The sequence below is a fragment of the Aedes aegypti genome, chromosome 2 (assembly GCF_002204515.2).
Source record: "Aedes aegypti strain LVP_AGWG chromosome 2, AaegL5.0 Primary Assembly, whole genome shotgun sequence".
NCBI classification, from domain to species: Eukaryota; Metazoa; Arthropoda; class Insecta; order Diptera; family Culicidae; genus Aedes; species Aedes aegypti.
The window spans coordinates 128046031-128061007 of record NC_035108.1 but is presented as its reverse complement, the minus strand read 5'-3'; the positions used below and the strand labels follow the sequence as shown (position 1 = coordinate 128061007).

The 14977-nt window shown below is 40.1% G+C and overlaps 1 protein-coding gene across 2 annotated transcripts; it reads left to right on the top strand.

Moving 5' to 3' along the window:
- The first annotated feature begins 1581 nt into the window (after positions 1 to 1581).
- Positions 1582 to 14512, top strand: LOC5573998 (ADP-ribosylation factor GTPase-activating protein 1). Of its 2 annotated transcripts, XM_001661035.2 has the most exons (6): positions 1582 to 1982; positions 2968 to 3669; positions 12820 to 12930; positions 13003 to 13062; positions 13169 to 13398; positions 13688 to 14512. In XM_001661035.2, exons 1-6 carry the CDS (start codon positions 1923 to 1925, stop codon positions 14028 to 14030), a joined length of 1506 nt encoding a protein of 501 aa, XP_001661085.2. In that variant the 5' UTR covers positions 1582 to 1922; the 3' UTR covers positions 14031 to 14512. The 2 variants fall into 2 exon arrangements, with proteins under 2 accessions (XP_001661085.2, XP_021698008.1); XM_021842316.1 differs by lacking the exon at positions 13003 to 13062 and having other exon boundaries at positions 12820 to 12897.
- Positions 14513 to 14977: the final 465 nt, after the last annotated feature.

Sequence of the window (14977 nt, the reverse complement as noted above, 5' to 3'; positions counted from 1 at the left end):
GAAAATATCAACAAAGATCAGCTGTTCCCAGCAAAATCAAATGGCAGTATTTTCCACCAGCAAATTTGTGCATGTGTTCGTGACACCACTCGGCGAGAGCTCAATTTACAGCGTTATGAAATTGGGTCCTAAAATGTTTAATGGAATCTTGTTTTCATTCAACAACACGAAAGATGTTACTGCAACTACTTTTGCAATTTTTCCCGCTAAAATAACGGCTCTATCATGTTTAAACTTTAATTTAAAAATTGGCTCCATAAATGAACCTTGACACTTTTGATCATGTTTGACGTTCGCTTAGTCGACAAAAACACCACAGGGGTTTTAGTTCGACCACTGGGGTTGTTCCTATCTGACATTTCGTAAGTGCCACTGAAAACAAAATACACCCAAAATTTGAGTTTAAGCCAAAGGATGTGACAAAATCTAAAAAAATGTTTTTTGGACTTAAACCAACGGAAAACATTAGAAAATTGAGTAAACATGTGTTTTTGGCCTAAACTTAACCGTTTGGCACTAAAATTGGGACAGGGCTTTAGGACCCTATTGGGTCCATAAATGAACCTTGACACTTTTGATCATGTTTGACGTTCGCATAGTCGACAAAAACACCACGGGGATTTTATTTTTAACACTGCACGCAGTGAACTGGACTATCGAATTTCATACATTTTGCCTTATGAAAGGTGGAAAGATTATTGCAATACGAACGCTTTATGTATCGTTTCAGCATCACCCCACATCAAGGCGTCGATTGGCGCGGGGTGTACGCACGAGCCTATCGATCGCAAGGTTCTTGGTTCGATTCCAGGTTGCCGCGTAAACAATTTTTGTTTTCAAATTTCGGTTTCATAAGGCAAATTTATGAATTTCAATCCGATTTCTTGTGGCGAATTTTCATAAGGGGTTCCTATGTTTATCGATAGTCCATTTGCCTGAGTGTGGGGTTGTTCCTATCTGACATCTTGGAAGGGACACGGGAAACAAAATACACCCAAAATTTGAGTTTAAGCCAAGACTCGGTCAACCAGTCAGTGATTTTCGATAGCGATCGATATAGATTCGTTTTGAACCGTTAGCGATCGCCATCGTTGGTCAAAGATCTATAAAGAATTATGAAGACTGGTTGGTCGGGGAGGTGTGACAAAATCTAAAAAAAAACATAAAGAAATGATTTTTGGACTTAAACCAACGGAAAACATTAGAAAATTAAGTAAACATGTGGTATTGGCCTAAACATAAGCGTTTGGCACTTAAATTGGGACAGGGCTTTAGGCCCCTATTTGCGAATATACCCTTTGGCGTTATGAAATTTGTGAATGAGCCCTTAAGCTTCATGGGTTTATTCACAAAATTCATAACGCCGAAAACGGTCATTTTCGATACCCAACCACCCTCTCGTAACGCATTTTGTATGAATATTTTACGAATTTTGTATGAAATTTGTGAATGGGCCCTATTCCAATGTAACAAACAACCTGGCCACCCTGTTTACAGCCGTGTTAATAGTGTGCACGATCCTTAACGATAACTGACTTTCAGTCACAGGGATATGTTTGACACGTATTATGACAGTTCAGTCATCTTCTTCCAGTTCTGCACCCCTTCTTGTTTGAAAAAAGTTGCACTTGAAACTATTGGAATTTGCCAATTCGTTTTTCTCGGATAAAATCCTTGCATTTCCTGCTGGCCAATTCCGCCAATATCGGGCACATCGCAGGCGGAACCATCTCGGGCAGAAGTGCTACGTAAAAATGATCTTCAGTCCCCGTTTGGTACGGTGAAATCAAACGAAAACAGGATCGTCACTACACGGGAGAAGGTTTTGTTCGTACACGCAAAAAGTGTCAGCAGCGAAAGTTTCATTGCGAAGCGATTTCGGTGATTTTTGGAAGGTTGCGGAAATTAATAACTAAAAGGAGATGGCCAGTCCAAGGACGAGACGAGTTTTGAGCGATTTGAAGCCCAACAACGAAAATAATGTAAGTACTGGTGGTTGGTTTGGGAATTTCCATATGTTTTCATAGGGGATGTGGGGGCTCATGTTGTCTAATGTGATACAGTCACGGACAAAACAATAAGATCAGCTCAGCAACTCGCTGATTAGGTTTTGGTTTTCTTTCTAAAATTTAATTTTGAAGTTAATTCATGTTATGGCTTCTTATCGGTCCACAAATCTCTAAAATAAAATATTTCAGGACATGTACAAGTTACTTTTTAGAGACTTGGTCTCATTTTTAATGAAAGTCTCTGAAAAGTCTCTATTTTTAATTCATAGTATTTTTTAACCAAAATGGTCGCTGTTTAGTGGAATACCTATAAATAAACAAAACTACCTATATCTATAAATAAAGGACCTACCATTTAATCGCTAGGATGCATCCTTTGACAGATACGCGTATTTCAACCTCAACTGTAAGGCTGTCTTCAGTGTCACAAATTCCTCCAGGAATTATTTCTGGTATTCCTCAATAATCTCAACCTACAATTTCTCACAAAAAGTACCTTCAGAAATTTTTCTATGTGCTTCTCTCGCATCCATAGTTCTACCAAACATGTCATGCGCAATCCCCCTACCTATTATAATAATCTCCATGATTTTTTCAAAAGTTCGTTAAAGGATTCACATCAGCAAATACTGAAATAATTAGTTCTGTTATTCCTCCGAGCATTCTCAAACATTTTTCAGTCAGCGATATCACCCTATGTTTTCAATATCCCTTCAGAAAATTCTTCACTTCTTTTATATTTTCAATCTTAGCACAGCGCAACAAAAATATCAATTTAGCATGTCTCAAGAATCAAATCATGTGTCTGTATACAGTAAATGAGGGTGCAGAGTTATTTCGACACTTCCATGCTTCACTTTGATAATACGGGTGTACTCAGCACTAGATGTTAAATTTTAGGTTTTATCAATGTGGGGTGCCACATGAATTGCCTAATGAGATTCCTTTTTTTCTGCAGAAATGCTTTGAATGTGGAACTCACAACCCCCAGTGGGTATCGGTAACGTACGGAATCTGGATCTGCTTGGAATGTTCCGGAAAGCATCGCGGTCTCGGAGTGCACTTGTCCTTCGTTCGGTCCGTTTCGATGGACAAGTGGAAGGATGTCGAGCTGGAAAAGATGAAAGTCGGCGGCAATCGGAACGCCCGGACATTCTTCGACGCGCAGGATGATTGGGATGACACGCTACCGATAACGAAGAAGTACAACACTCGTGCCGCAGCCTTATATCGGGACAAAATTTCCACACTGGCCCAGGGCAAGCCTTGGGACCAGGCTTCGGCCATGGCAAGGATAAAGGACAGTGGATTTTCGTCCACGTCTTCTGCACATTCCAATAGTAGTGCCAGCAACGGCATGCACCATTCGAGAAGCAGTGGCTCGATGCAATCCAGCGGGTATTCTTCGTCATCGTCCACCGGGGGATACCAGAATGGGGGAGGTTATCAAGATACGAGCTATCAGCAGTTCAACACGGCTGAATTCAAATCGCAGAAGGAGGATTTTTTCAGCCGCAAACAGGAAGAGAACGCTTCCCGGCCGGAGAACTTGCCACCGAATCAGGGCGGGAAGTATGCCGGATTTGGGTACTCGAGAGATCCGCCCCCAAGGAGCCAATCGCATGAGCTGTTTGATACGGTGCAATCATCGCTCGCTAGCGTAAGTAGTTTTGACTAACGCAGATATTCTAAAGTTTAATATATATTTAGAATAATTAGACATCGATCGGTTACGTAGGTATCGATTATCGGCGTGAAATCGTGTCAAACTTTATTACTAATGCGGCCAAACATGTGCACATCAAACACGTGGCCCATTTTTATATGTGGAAATCTTAAGTTACAACCCACAAATCTGTTGATTCTGACCCGCAGAAGCTACTGTGACAATTCTAACTTTAATATGAAACTAAACTGCTGGTGGACGCATGAGTGTCACATGTGAGAGCTTCTAAAAATCCCTATTTTAAATGAAATTTCACTTTTTCTTGATGCAAAAATATAGACGCTCAAGAAATACCTTCGCGATCACTCCACAGGTTTTTCAGGATTTTCTTTTCAGATGCTTCGAGGACAAGTTTCAAGCCTAGCTTCAGGCATTGTTCTAATGATTTTTCAATAGATTTCAATAGATTTCCTTTGAAATACTTTCAGGAATTCTTCTAGAAATCCTTCGAGAAATTCTTCCACAAATTCTTTTGGAAATTCATCCAGAGATTTTAAAGAGGAATAAGTTCCTTTCTGCAGAATTTGCTCCAGGAAATTCAACGATACTAGAATGTTTCCACGAAAACCCTCAGTAATGTACACCAGATTTTTAACCCGTATAGGCCTGAGTGAAAGAAAGAAAAAACTAAAACTTTTACCGCACAGCGAATACTTTACGGAATTCATTTTTTTTTGTCAGTATACTTGTAAACATATCTAGTTTCTAAAAGTGGTCAAAGGATCTCGGAAATTTGTATGTGGCCGGAGTTATTGCGGTGGGTCACTGGGTCTAGTCGGGTGAAAAATGGGGTAGAATCTTTGAAAAAATATGCTGCATCATTCGTCAATTGAACAAAAATCATCCAATTCTAAGATAACTTTCAATCTATTTTCGTATGACCATCTAAGCAGATAGCTTAGTTATGCTAATCCAAATGAAAAACATCGGACTTTTGACGGATTATGATTTCTTCCATGACCCGAATCGAAAATCATTCTATTATTATCTTAACTATCATACAGAATATTGAAGATCCTACACTGAACGAAATCTCCCGCCATGAATTGAATGATTGTTGATTCTTTGTCTATCGCTTATCAGTACCGATAGACATTTCGGTTCTTTTCTGCTAAAGAAAGATCCGATTGTATGCCAAAGACTTTGGCTCATGCTTTTCAATACAGCTGGAAAAACAAGAACTACACCCAGCACCAAATAGTACGTAACTATGAGGTGGACCGGAAGGTTTGATGAGCAATCCCCACCCGTCAACATTATACGAAATTGAATGATTATCATTATCATAATGATTATGTAAACATCCCTCATTACATGCTTGTTTGTAATTTGAAAGAAATAAAATTGAAAAGAAATAATTGGTGGTTTCGCGTAGCTCATCATTTATTCACAAGGCAATTAAAATATAAAAACAATCACAACAACTACCATTTAAACAAATGCCTGGGACACGGATATATAAAAAATTTAGATTCTCGCTCCAGTCCACTTTTTGGATTGCATTTAGGTCCCATAACAACTGTGCAAAATTTCAGCTCGATCGGAGAAACTATATTTTAGCGCCAGCCGTTCAAAGTTTGTATGGGATTTACTATGGGATAACTTATTTTTACAAAGAAAAATCGCCAGAGATCGCTCATTGTCCTCTATGAAAATTCTGAACTCAGATCTCGATAGATATTTCTACGATGAACAACATTGCCGAAGACAGCAAAGCAATCCGATGCTTGTGAAAAAAAAATATTAAGCATATACTATTCGGAAATTTTGCCCGATTTTGTTATTATTGTTATTCTTTTACGTGTTAATCAACGTCGCCTTGCCAATAGGTTTTCATTGAATAACTTTCTTTACAAGTGTCGGATTGTTTCGCGGTCTTCGGCAATATTCTTCATTGTAAAAATACCTATCGAGGTCTATGTTCAGAATTTTTATAGAGAACAATGGGCGACCTCTGGCGATTTTTCTTTGTAAAAGTAAGTTTTCCCATAGTAAATCCCATACAAACTTTGAACAGCTGGCGCTAAAATATAGTTTTTCCGATCGAGCTGAAATTTTGCACAGTTGTTATGGGACCTAAATGCAATCCAAAAAGTGGACTGGAGCGAGAATCTAAATTTTGTCCCACACTAATGCCCAAGCCGCGCGTAACATAGCTGATTGAAGCGAACATGGTATCTAAATACTCCCTCTGATGCGCGCATAGACGATGACTCGTGCGTTGAATGGTGCTTGGTCCTCCTGATAATAATAAATGAAACTACAGTTGATAATTCCTCTGCATAATTCCATCATAAAATGCGAAATTACCTGTAAAATCCATGAAGAAATCCGCTCCATGCTGCTGCCACCATGTTTATATTAATATTAACAAGGATGATTTCAAGTTTAGCATCATTAACTTCTTATATGAGTTTTTGGACTACAATTGAGTGATTTTTGGGACAGCGGAGAAAATAAAATCCGTCATAAGCTGCATGTTATTCATTTGTATTGGCATAATTCAATTATCTTCTTTTAATCATACGAATGTATACTGAATAGATTGAAAATCATCCTTGTTGGCAGTTTTAATTTAATGGCGGCCGCAGAGTGGTCACTTCGGAACTGGTTCGTGAATTTTACTTGTAAAATCTATTGCATTTTACGATAGAATAATCAAAATTTATATCGTTTTATAGCATTTGTTGTAGGGGCCTTCCTTAGCCGAGTGGTTAGAGTTCGCGTCTACAAAGCACAGCCATGCTGAAGGTGTCTGAGTTCGATTCCCGGTCGGTCCAGGATCTTTTCGTAATGTAAATTTCCTTGACTTCCCTGGGCATAGAGTATAATCGTCCCTGCCACACGAAATACGAATGCGAAAATGGCAACTTTGGCAAAGAAATCTCTCAGTTAATAACTGTGGAAGTGCTCATAAGAAGCTGAGCTGAGAAGCCGGCTCTGTCCCAGTGAGGACGTCATGACAAGAAGAAGAAGAAGAAGCATTTGTTCAGGAACGTCAACGAATGAATACGAACCAGAACAATCGGCAAAGATCACAGCGATTAGTATTTCTACGATGAAGAATGTTACCGAAGACCACCACACAATCCGACACTAGTAAAAAAAGTTATTCTATGAAATTCTATTGGCAAGACGACGTTGATTAACACGTACAAGAATAACAATAATAAGAAAATCGGGCGAAATTTTCGAATAGTCTATGCTTAATAACTTTCTTCACAAGCATCGGATTGCTTTGCGGTCTTCGGCAATGTTGTTCATTGTAGAAATACCTATCAAGATCTGTGTTCAGAATATTTATAGAGGTTAATGGGCAACCTCTGGCGATTTTTATTTGCAAAAGTAAGTTTTTCCATAGTAAATCCCATACAAACTTTGAACGGCTGGCTCTAAAATATAGTTTCACCGATCAAGTTGAAATTTTGCTCAGTTGTTATGGGACCTAAATGCTATCCAAAAAGTGAACTGGAGCGAGAGTCTAAATTTTTGATATAACCGTGTAATCATACCGTCTACCAGAGCTGCGGTAACACACGTGAGCTGGGAACAGCTTTTATAGTGATGGGTGATATGCAAAGGCGCGTGATCGGGTGGTGGCCGATCAAGGAAAGAATGTGCAAGTTGAGGCTCAAAGGCCGGTTCTTCAACTTCAGCATCATGAACGTGCATAGCCCTCACTCCGGAAGCACTGATGATAACAAAGAACGCATTTTACGCGCAGCTCAAACGCGAGTACGACCGCAGGCAAGCCACGACGTCAAGATCATCATAGGTAATTTAAACGCTCAGGTTGGCCAGGAGGAGGAGTTCAGACCGACGATTGGAAAGTTCAGCGCCCACCGGCTGACGAACGAGAACGGCCTACGACATATAGATTTTGCCGCCTCCAAGAACATGGCCATTCGTAGCACCTACTTTCAGTACAGCCTCCGGTAATGGTACACCTGGAGATCACCGCAGCAGACGGAATCACAAATCGACCCCGTTTTGATCGATGGACGGCACTTCTCCGATATAATCGACGTCAGATCCTATCGTGACGCTAACATTGACTCTGATCACTATCTAGTGATGGTGAAACTGCGCCCAAAACTATCCGTCATCAATAATGTACGGTATCGACGCCCGCCTCGGTGTAACCTAGCACGACTGGCACAATCGAACGTCGCCGCCGGATACGCGCTACATCTCGAGGTAGCATTGCTGGAAGAGGGCGAGCTTTACGAAGCCCCTCTTGAGGATTGCTGGAGCAGCCATCGACAATGCAACCGAGAGCATCGTCGGGTACGTGGAAAGGTGGACTTGTAACGATTGGTTCGACGAAGAATGCAGGCAAGTTTTGGAGAAGGATTCAGCGCGGGCTGTTGCAGCAAAGAACGCGACAAAACGTGGAGCGATATAAAAGGAGAACGCATCCTGAAAAGGCTTTGTGCCGCGAGTCGAAATGTGTAGTGATAAGAACGGACCAAAGACAAATTACCTCAAAGACCTCGATGTCCCTTGCAGTTGCCCAGAATTTTATGGCTCGTAAGGTAATCTAGAATGCCGTGAAAAGTGTACTGCGATATGTCAAACTTGGGTACCTTTTGTACTACCGAGGGACCAAATGCAGTACTAGAAGTGGTACACAATCTGAGCCCGAGTGTGACGGACCTGGACGGACGCTTCTTGACGGACGGACGTGAGATGATTGAAAGGTGGAAGCAGCACTACGATGAACACCTAAATGGCACGGAGAACACAGGCGCAGAGGGTCACGACAGCGGAGGATGTGACTACGTCAGCACGGCGAATGAAGGAAACCAACCTGTCGCCACATTGAGGGAATTTAAGGATGCCATCAACCAGCTCAAGAACAACAAAGCCGCTGGTAAGGATATTATTGGAGCTGAACTCATCACAATGGGCCCGGAGAGGTAGGCCGCCTGTCTGCACCGGCTGATCGTCAGAATCTGGGAAACGGAACAACTGCCGGAGGAGTGGAAGCACAAGATCCAGCCAATTTGTTTGCTTCGCGGATGATATGGATATTGTCGGCAGAACATTTGGAACGGTGGCAGACCTGTACACCCGCCTGAAACGTGAAGCGACAAAAGTCGGCCAGATGGTGAATGCGTCAAAAACAAAGTACATGCTGATAGGCGGAACCAAGCGTGACAGACCCCACTTAGGAAGCAGTGTTACGATAGACGGAGATACTTTTGAGGTGGTTGATGAGTTCGTCTACCTCGGATCCTTGTTAACGTCTGATAACAACGTTAGTCTTGAAATACGGAGACGCATCATCAGTGGAAGTCGCACCTACTATGGGCTCCTGAAGAAGCTGCGGTCGAGAAAGATTCACCCCGTACCAAATGTACCATGTACAAAACGCATATAAGACCGGTGGTCCTCTATGGACATGAAGCATGGACCATGCTGGAAGAGGACCTGCAAGCACTTGGAGTGTTCGAACGGAGGGTGCTTAGGACGATCTTTAACGGAGTGCAGGAGAACGGTGTGTGGCGGCGGAGAATTAACCATGAGCTCGCTAGGTTCTACGGCGAGCCCAGTATCCCGAAGGTTGCGAAAGCCGGAAGGGTGCGCTGGGCAGGGCATGTTGCAAGACTACCGGACAACAATCCTGCAAAGATGGTGTTCGTGTCGAATCCGGTTGGCACAAGAAAGCGGGGAGCACAGCGAGCGAGGTGGCTTGATCAGGTGCAACAAGATCTGGAGAACGTGGGCCAAAATCGAAGTTGGAGAGACACAGCCATGGACCGAGTAAATTGGCGTAACATCGTTAACGAGGTTTTATCAAATTAATTGATGTAACACCAACTAAATAAATAAAAATAACACTTTCTACAACGAGCTGTCAATTATTGATTTCATACCAAAGACATGATGTTCAAAATCAACGACTTTTCACTTCAGAGTCTAGTGCTAAAGACAGTAGATCACATCCAAAGTTATAACTCTTCAAATCATGGTGATTGGTGTTATGGATTGTGTCAAGTGATTAATCCATTCAATCAAACGTGCTGATTTTTTACCGTATAAGGATAACTTGGCACGTCCCTAAAATCGCCTATTGTACCCGACTTGATCCAGTGACCCACAGGAATAACACCGACCACAGGAAACTTCCCAATTTCCTCTGACCACTTCTAGAAACTAGATATGTGTACCAGGATATGCACTGACAAAAAATATTTGAAAAAAAAAAACCTAAAGTCAATTTGGACAAATTGAGATGTAAAATTGTGTAAAATAATGGAATCGTTCTGATGCGCTTCGATCCCACGACTCCCAATACGCTAGACTGGGTGCGTTAACCAACTACGCCACAGAACGGGTAACGATTCTGCAGCGCAATCGGCCAACCAGAACCCAAGGTCCGTCATGATCCCATATTCTCCTTCACAATCCTACATCTGCTTCGGCTCTTTTAGATGCCCAATTCGACTCTCCTAAGCGTGCCTACGAACAACAGTGACAGATTTTATTTTTAGCGTCGCACTGTTGCCTTGTTTGTACCACACTACTCATAAGCCAACGTTAGCTCAATGAGATGGTGCAAATCATGTTCAAATGCGTTCCAAATGCGGTAAAGCAAAGAAAATCTATTTTTGACTTCGCCTTCCTTGTGAAAAATCTTACCGCATTTGGTGTTCCCGCATTTGATATTTGCATTTCAAACGCACACAGCAATATAACTGAGAACAAGTCAATAAAATCTTCCAAGTACCTATAAGTATGGCGAAGGGGGTGTAGTTAATGCTTTTTACTTTTCGATTTTCCAATATTAAAATGGGACACTTTAAAGCAGTGATTCCCAAAGTGGGCGATTTCGCCCCCCTGGGGGCGATTTTCAGGCTCAAGAGGGCGAAAATTTATAAAACAGAATTTGTGGGGGCGAAAAATCCACAAAGTGGGCGAAAAGGCTAAAACGGGAGTATATGAAAATAATTACTCATAACCGTTTTAAGACACACATCTGAAGGTTAATAAATTACAAACTTTACTAATTCCAGGAATGTTTTATTTTGGATCGATATATTTCCAATCATGATTATTTTAAAATTATGGTAGACTACACTTGACAATTGGTCGGCGTTAAGTCAGAGTGGTTCAATATTTTTACACGTCTTTATGTTACTTTCAAACAATATAATGTGAAGTGATAATCATGAAAAATCATAATCCAAACCTCTAATAGAACGATTTTTTTTATGGACTATGTGTATTTGGTCCACTCTGACTGTACCAAAAACCACCGTTCAGTGAGCTGGTTCACTCTGACTGAACAATTTCTTGAAAAATAACAATCATTCAATGCTTGCATGGTCAAATTGGGTGAATATCTCTAAGATAAACAGATTATCAAGACCCTTCGACACCAGTATCGTAAATTCTTAAATAACACATATAGTAAATACCAAAATCAGTGGCATTACGATAGCTTGAAAATTAATGTTTCGCAGGGTCAGGGCGTTGAAGACCAGAAATATTCAAATATGCGTTCAGTCAGAGTGGACCAAGTGAAAATCTTGAGTACCGACCAAAATATGCTGGTCCAGTAAGCGGATCGTAGGACATGCCATACATACACCATAGAACTACCGTAAACTTCTATCGGACTATGGAATTGACTCAAAAAATGCAGTAATCAATCATTTTATTGCTTTTCAACACTTGGTCCGCTCTGTCTGCACAGAATTTGTTGCAATTTCTGACCACCCATCCGAATGTGGTAAATTGTCAAAAATCAAAATCAAATGCATCGAATCATGTAATATTTATAAATTTCTATTGATGGATAAGAAAAGAATGATTCGAATGTCGAAAAATCTGACAAATCTCCTGAAATGTCTTTCATTTCCTCGCATTCCTAAGCGCGCTGATCATTTTCGCTTTTATGGTAATAAGCATTTGGTCCATTCTGACTGCACACTTTTATCGATTTTTGTTGATCATCCAAAGTAAATTTATTACATATCTCTTGTAGTTTACAGCATTCATCAAATCTGATCAAAATGTAACGGAGGTAAAATAATTTTGCCTCTAATGAGAGAATAATCCAATTTTCTCAAGTTTTGTACTTGGTCCCCTCTGACTTAACGGCGACCAATTGTCAGACACAAAATGTTTGTGTTATGCATTCATGTTTTTTAATATCATGTGAGTTTTAAAAGCGGTCGGTATTTGATATTATATCTTATGGCACAAATCATTTTAGATTTGTTTTTTCTTGGTGTTAGAAAAAAATACCCTTTTTGCAATATATGCATTGAAAAATAAGTTGAAAAACACTGAAAAATATATGAAAATCCAGAATTTTTCATATATTTTCCAGTGTTTTTGGATTATTATTCACAATTTCTGAAAATTATTGCAATATTTTAGATATGAAAGATAAATCAGTATGAAATCACCATTAAACAATCATCCCCAAGTACGTCACAAGTTGGCACCTATGCATATATTACATTCAAATAGTTTAAACTGGCCCAAACTTGTATAAAAATCTGATTCAGTAGCCTGCAATGCTCGCAAAATATTGTTTAAATTGCTGTTATTAATTGCGATTCAGTAAATTATTTCTAATAATTAAGGGTTATCGATATTTAAGAAAATGTTTTAAAATGTAGATAAAAGTTATTATGTATTATGTATTATGATTCTGAGGATATGCGAGTCGAAGACATTTTTGGACGTACAGTGCTTAAGGTGAAGATGAATCGAAGCCAAGCTCAAAATTGTCAAGAGCACAAATCTGGAGAATCAAACATCCATTCGAGCTAAAAACTTAATCGATTGGTCACCACTAGCTACTGACCATTCGTTTAAGTTTTCAGACCAAACAGATATTTGGTTCTCCAGACCCGTGATCTTGAAAATCTGAGGTTTGGCTTCGATTCATCTTCACCTTAATTAAATAAAATATTGAAATTACATATCAGGAGGCGATTCCAGTTCAGATTGGCGTCAATAGGGCGAAAGTTGAAAAAGTTTGGGAAGTACTGCTTTAAAGTTTTGCCAAGCCTGAAATATTAAATTTTGGGATATTAATTTACGATACATTTTTGTTATTTTCAGGGTTGGAGCGTCTTTTCGAAGGTGGCCAACGTAGCGAAGGAAAATGCCCTCAAATACGGAAGTTTGGCTTCACAAAAGGTAGTTGAAGTTTCTGGCACTGTTACTGATAAGGTAGAACATTTTTTGTTTGCTATTTTGTATTAGTTCGCATTATGTATTATCATTTTCAATTCGAATGTGTAGGTTAGAGAAGGTACACTCCTGGAAGGAGTTGGTTCGCAGGTAACAAATTTGGCTAGTAAGGTTAGTACTTTTGTTTGCTTTATCAACTATTATTTAGAATTTTTCATTTAAATTCCAACGAAGATTATACCATTAAGCTACAAGCACTTAATTTTTATAATTGTAGGTTGGCGACGTTGGTCGCAAAGGCTGGGGTAATTTTGGCGGTGCCGGTAATTACAACACACCTGGAGGAAATGATCAATACAACAACTTCCCATCGGATAACGGATCCGGCGGTTATCAACGGTCGTCTTCTAACGGAAAACTTAGCGGATACAGTGGTAATGGTGGCGGCAGTAGCAACGATTGGAATTCCTGGAACAATGACAATAATTCGAATGCAACAAAGTCATAGTAAGAACCGATTAATTTATATAACATAGGATACATTATTATCTCTTTGTCTGTGTTCTGGGGTCGATATGTTTCTAGAACACTTTGAAGGCCGGTTACTTCTTTGTATTTTGTTTTAGTAAAACTGAATGAAATTCTCTTTCTAAAACAGCAGAAAAATCGGAAATCTGTTCAAATTTCGTGAAGTTATTACGCTTTGAATTGAAGTAAAATGACTTCAAGGCACAGGCAACGTTACTTTTCAATTAACACATACAGAAGATTAATGACCCTTTTACCTTTGTGCCAGTCAAAATACCACTACCGATGAGGACGACGGTTGGTCCGGATTCGAATCCCACATGACCACGACGTCCAAGAGCGATGGCGGTTATCAGAATGCTTCCCTGAGTGCCGCATCGACAGCCACAACGAGTGATTTTCGGAACCAGAACACGACGTCCACTTCCACCAGCCATCAACAGCAGATGAGATCCAGCTCCAGCCGGAGCAGCTTGAAGATGAAGCAAAATGCTAGCCTGGAGAGCGACTTTTCTGCATTGGACATCAAGAGCAAAACTGCCCCAGCGGTGTCCACTGGTAAGAAGAACAACAACGCTGAGGACGATCTGTGGAACATGCTGAACAACTAGAATCTTCTACGAGGACCTTCGTGACCACCGGACTGGTTGGGTGGCCACGAATGCTGGTCAACATGCCGATGATATTTTATTTCTTTTGAATTGAGTTTTTAGCATTTGAAGTTAAAAGAGTCTATGCCGTACGTACATTATAATCCTTTTCCCTGTATCTATTCCTGGAGTCTTTTTTCCTGTTTTAGAAAGAATCAAGAGAAACTTAATCACTGAAAGCAAAGTATTTAGCAGAATACAGTTAGCAAAAAGTTTATTATGAGAACCAATCTTAAACGAATGAATATAAATATATATACAAGAAAGAAGGGAAAAATAGAAAAAAGAAGGAAAACTATAGCAGCCGTCGTCCAATACATATATATCACAATAAGCTACGAAAAAATAGAACGACAGTATAAATCAATTATATGAACCTGAGAAAGGTAATGTTACTGTGGTAATCTGAGCATGCAATCTATATTATATGTGCAACCTGAAAACAGAAAGTGCTTATTGTTTCCGAAAAACCTAACTACTGTTTATTATTAAGTTTTAGAGTAAATGTTCTCTCCTTTCTTCTGTTGCTTTTCGCGAGCCACTATTGGTTGTTTGGTCCAGCTACCGATGAAATTTTCACAAGTATTCCAGGTATTCCACGACAAATAGCTCTATTCTACGAGTGGCGTGAGGTGAGAATTGTCGGTGTCATATAGTGAGGTGACAATTGTCGACTCGAGTGAAGTGACTCGCCGTGAAATCAAATGGAGAGTCACTTCACTCGAGTCGACAATTGGCACCTGGCTATACGACACCGACAATTCTCATCTCACTCCAGTCGTAGAATCAACCCAAGAATCTGTTAGATTTCTTAGAAGAATAGTGCGAGAAGCATCCTTTTGAAATTCATATAAGCATCTTAACACCAATGAAGGACCAGAACACAACACATTGAAATTCACAAAACA

Coding starts and splice junctions, on each gene's coding strand:
- LOC5573998 (XM_001661035.2), top strand. CDS start 1,923: ATGGCCAGTCCAAGGACGAGACGAGTTTTGAGCGATTTGAAGCCCAAC. Junction 1,983..2,967: donor AGCCCAACAACGAAAATAAT/GTAAGTACTGGT, acceptor TTTTTTCTGCAG/AAATGCTTTGAATGTGGAAC. Junction 3,670..12,819: donor TGCAATCATCGCTCGCTAGC/GTAAGTAGTTTT, acceptor TGTTATTTTCAG/GGTTGGAGCGTCTTTTCGAA.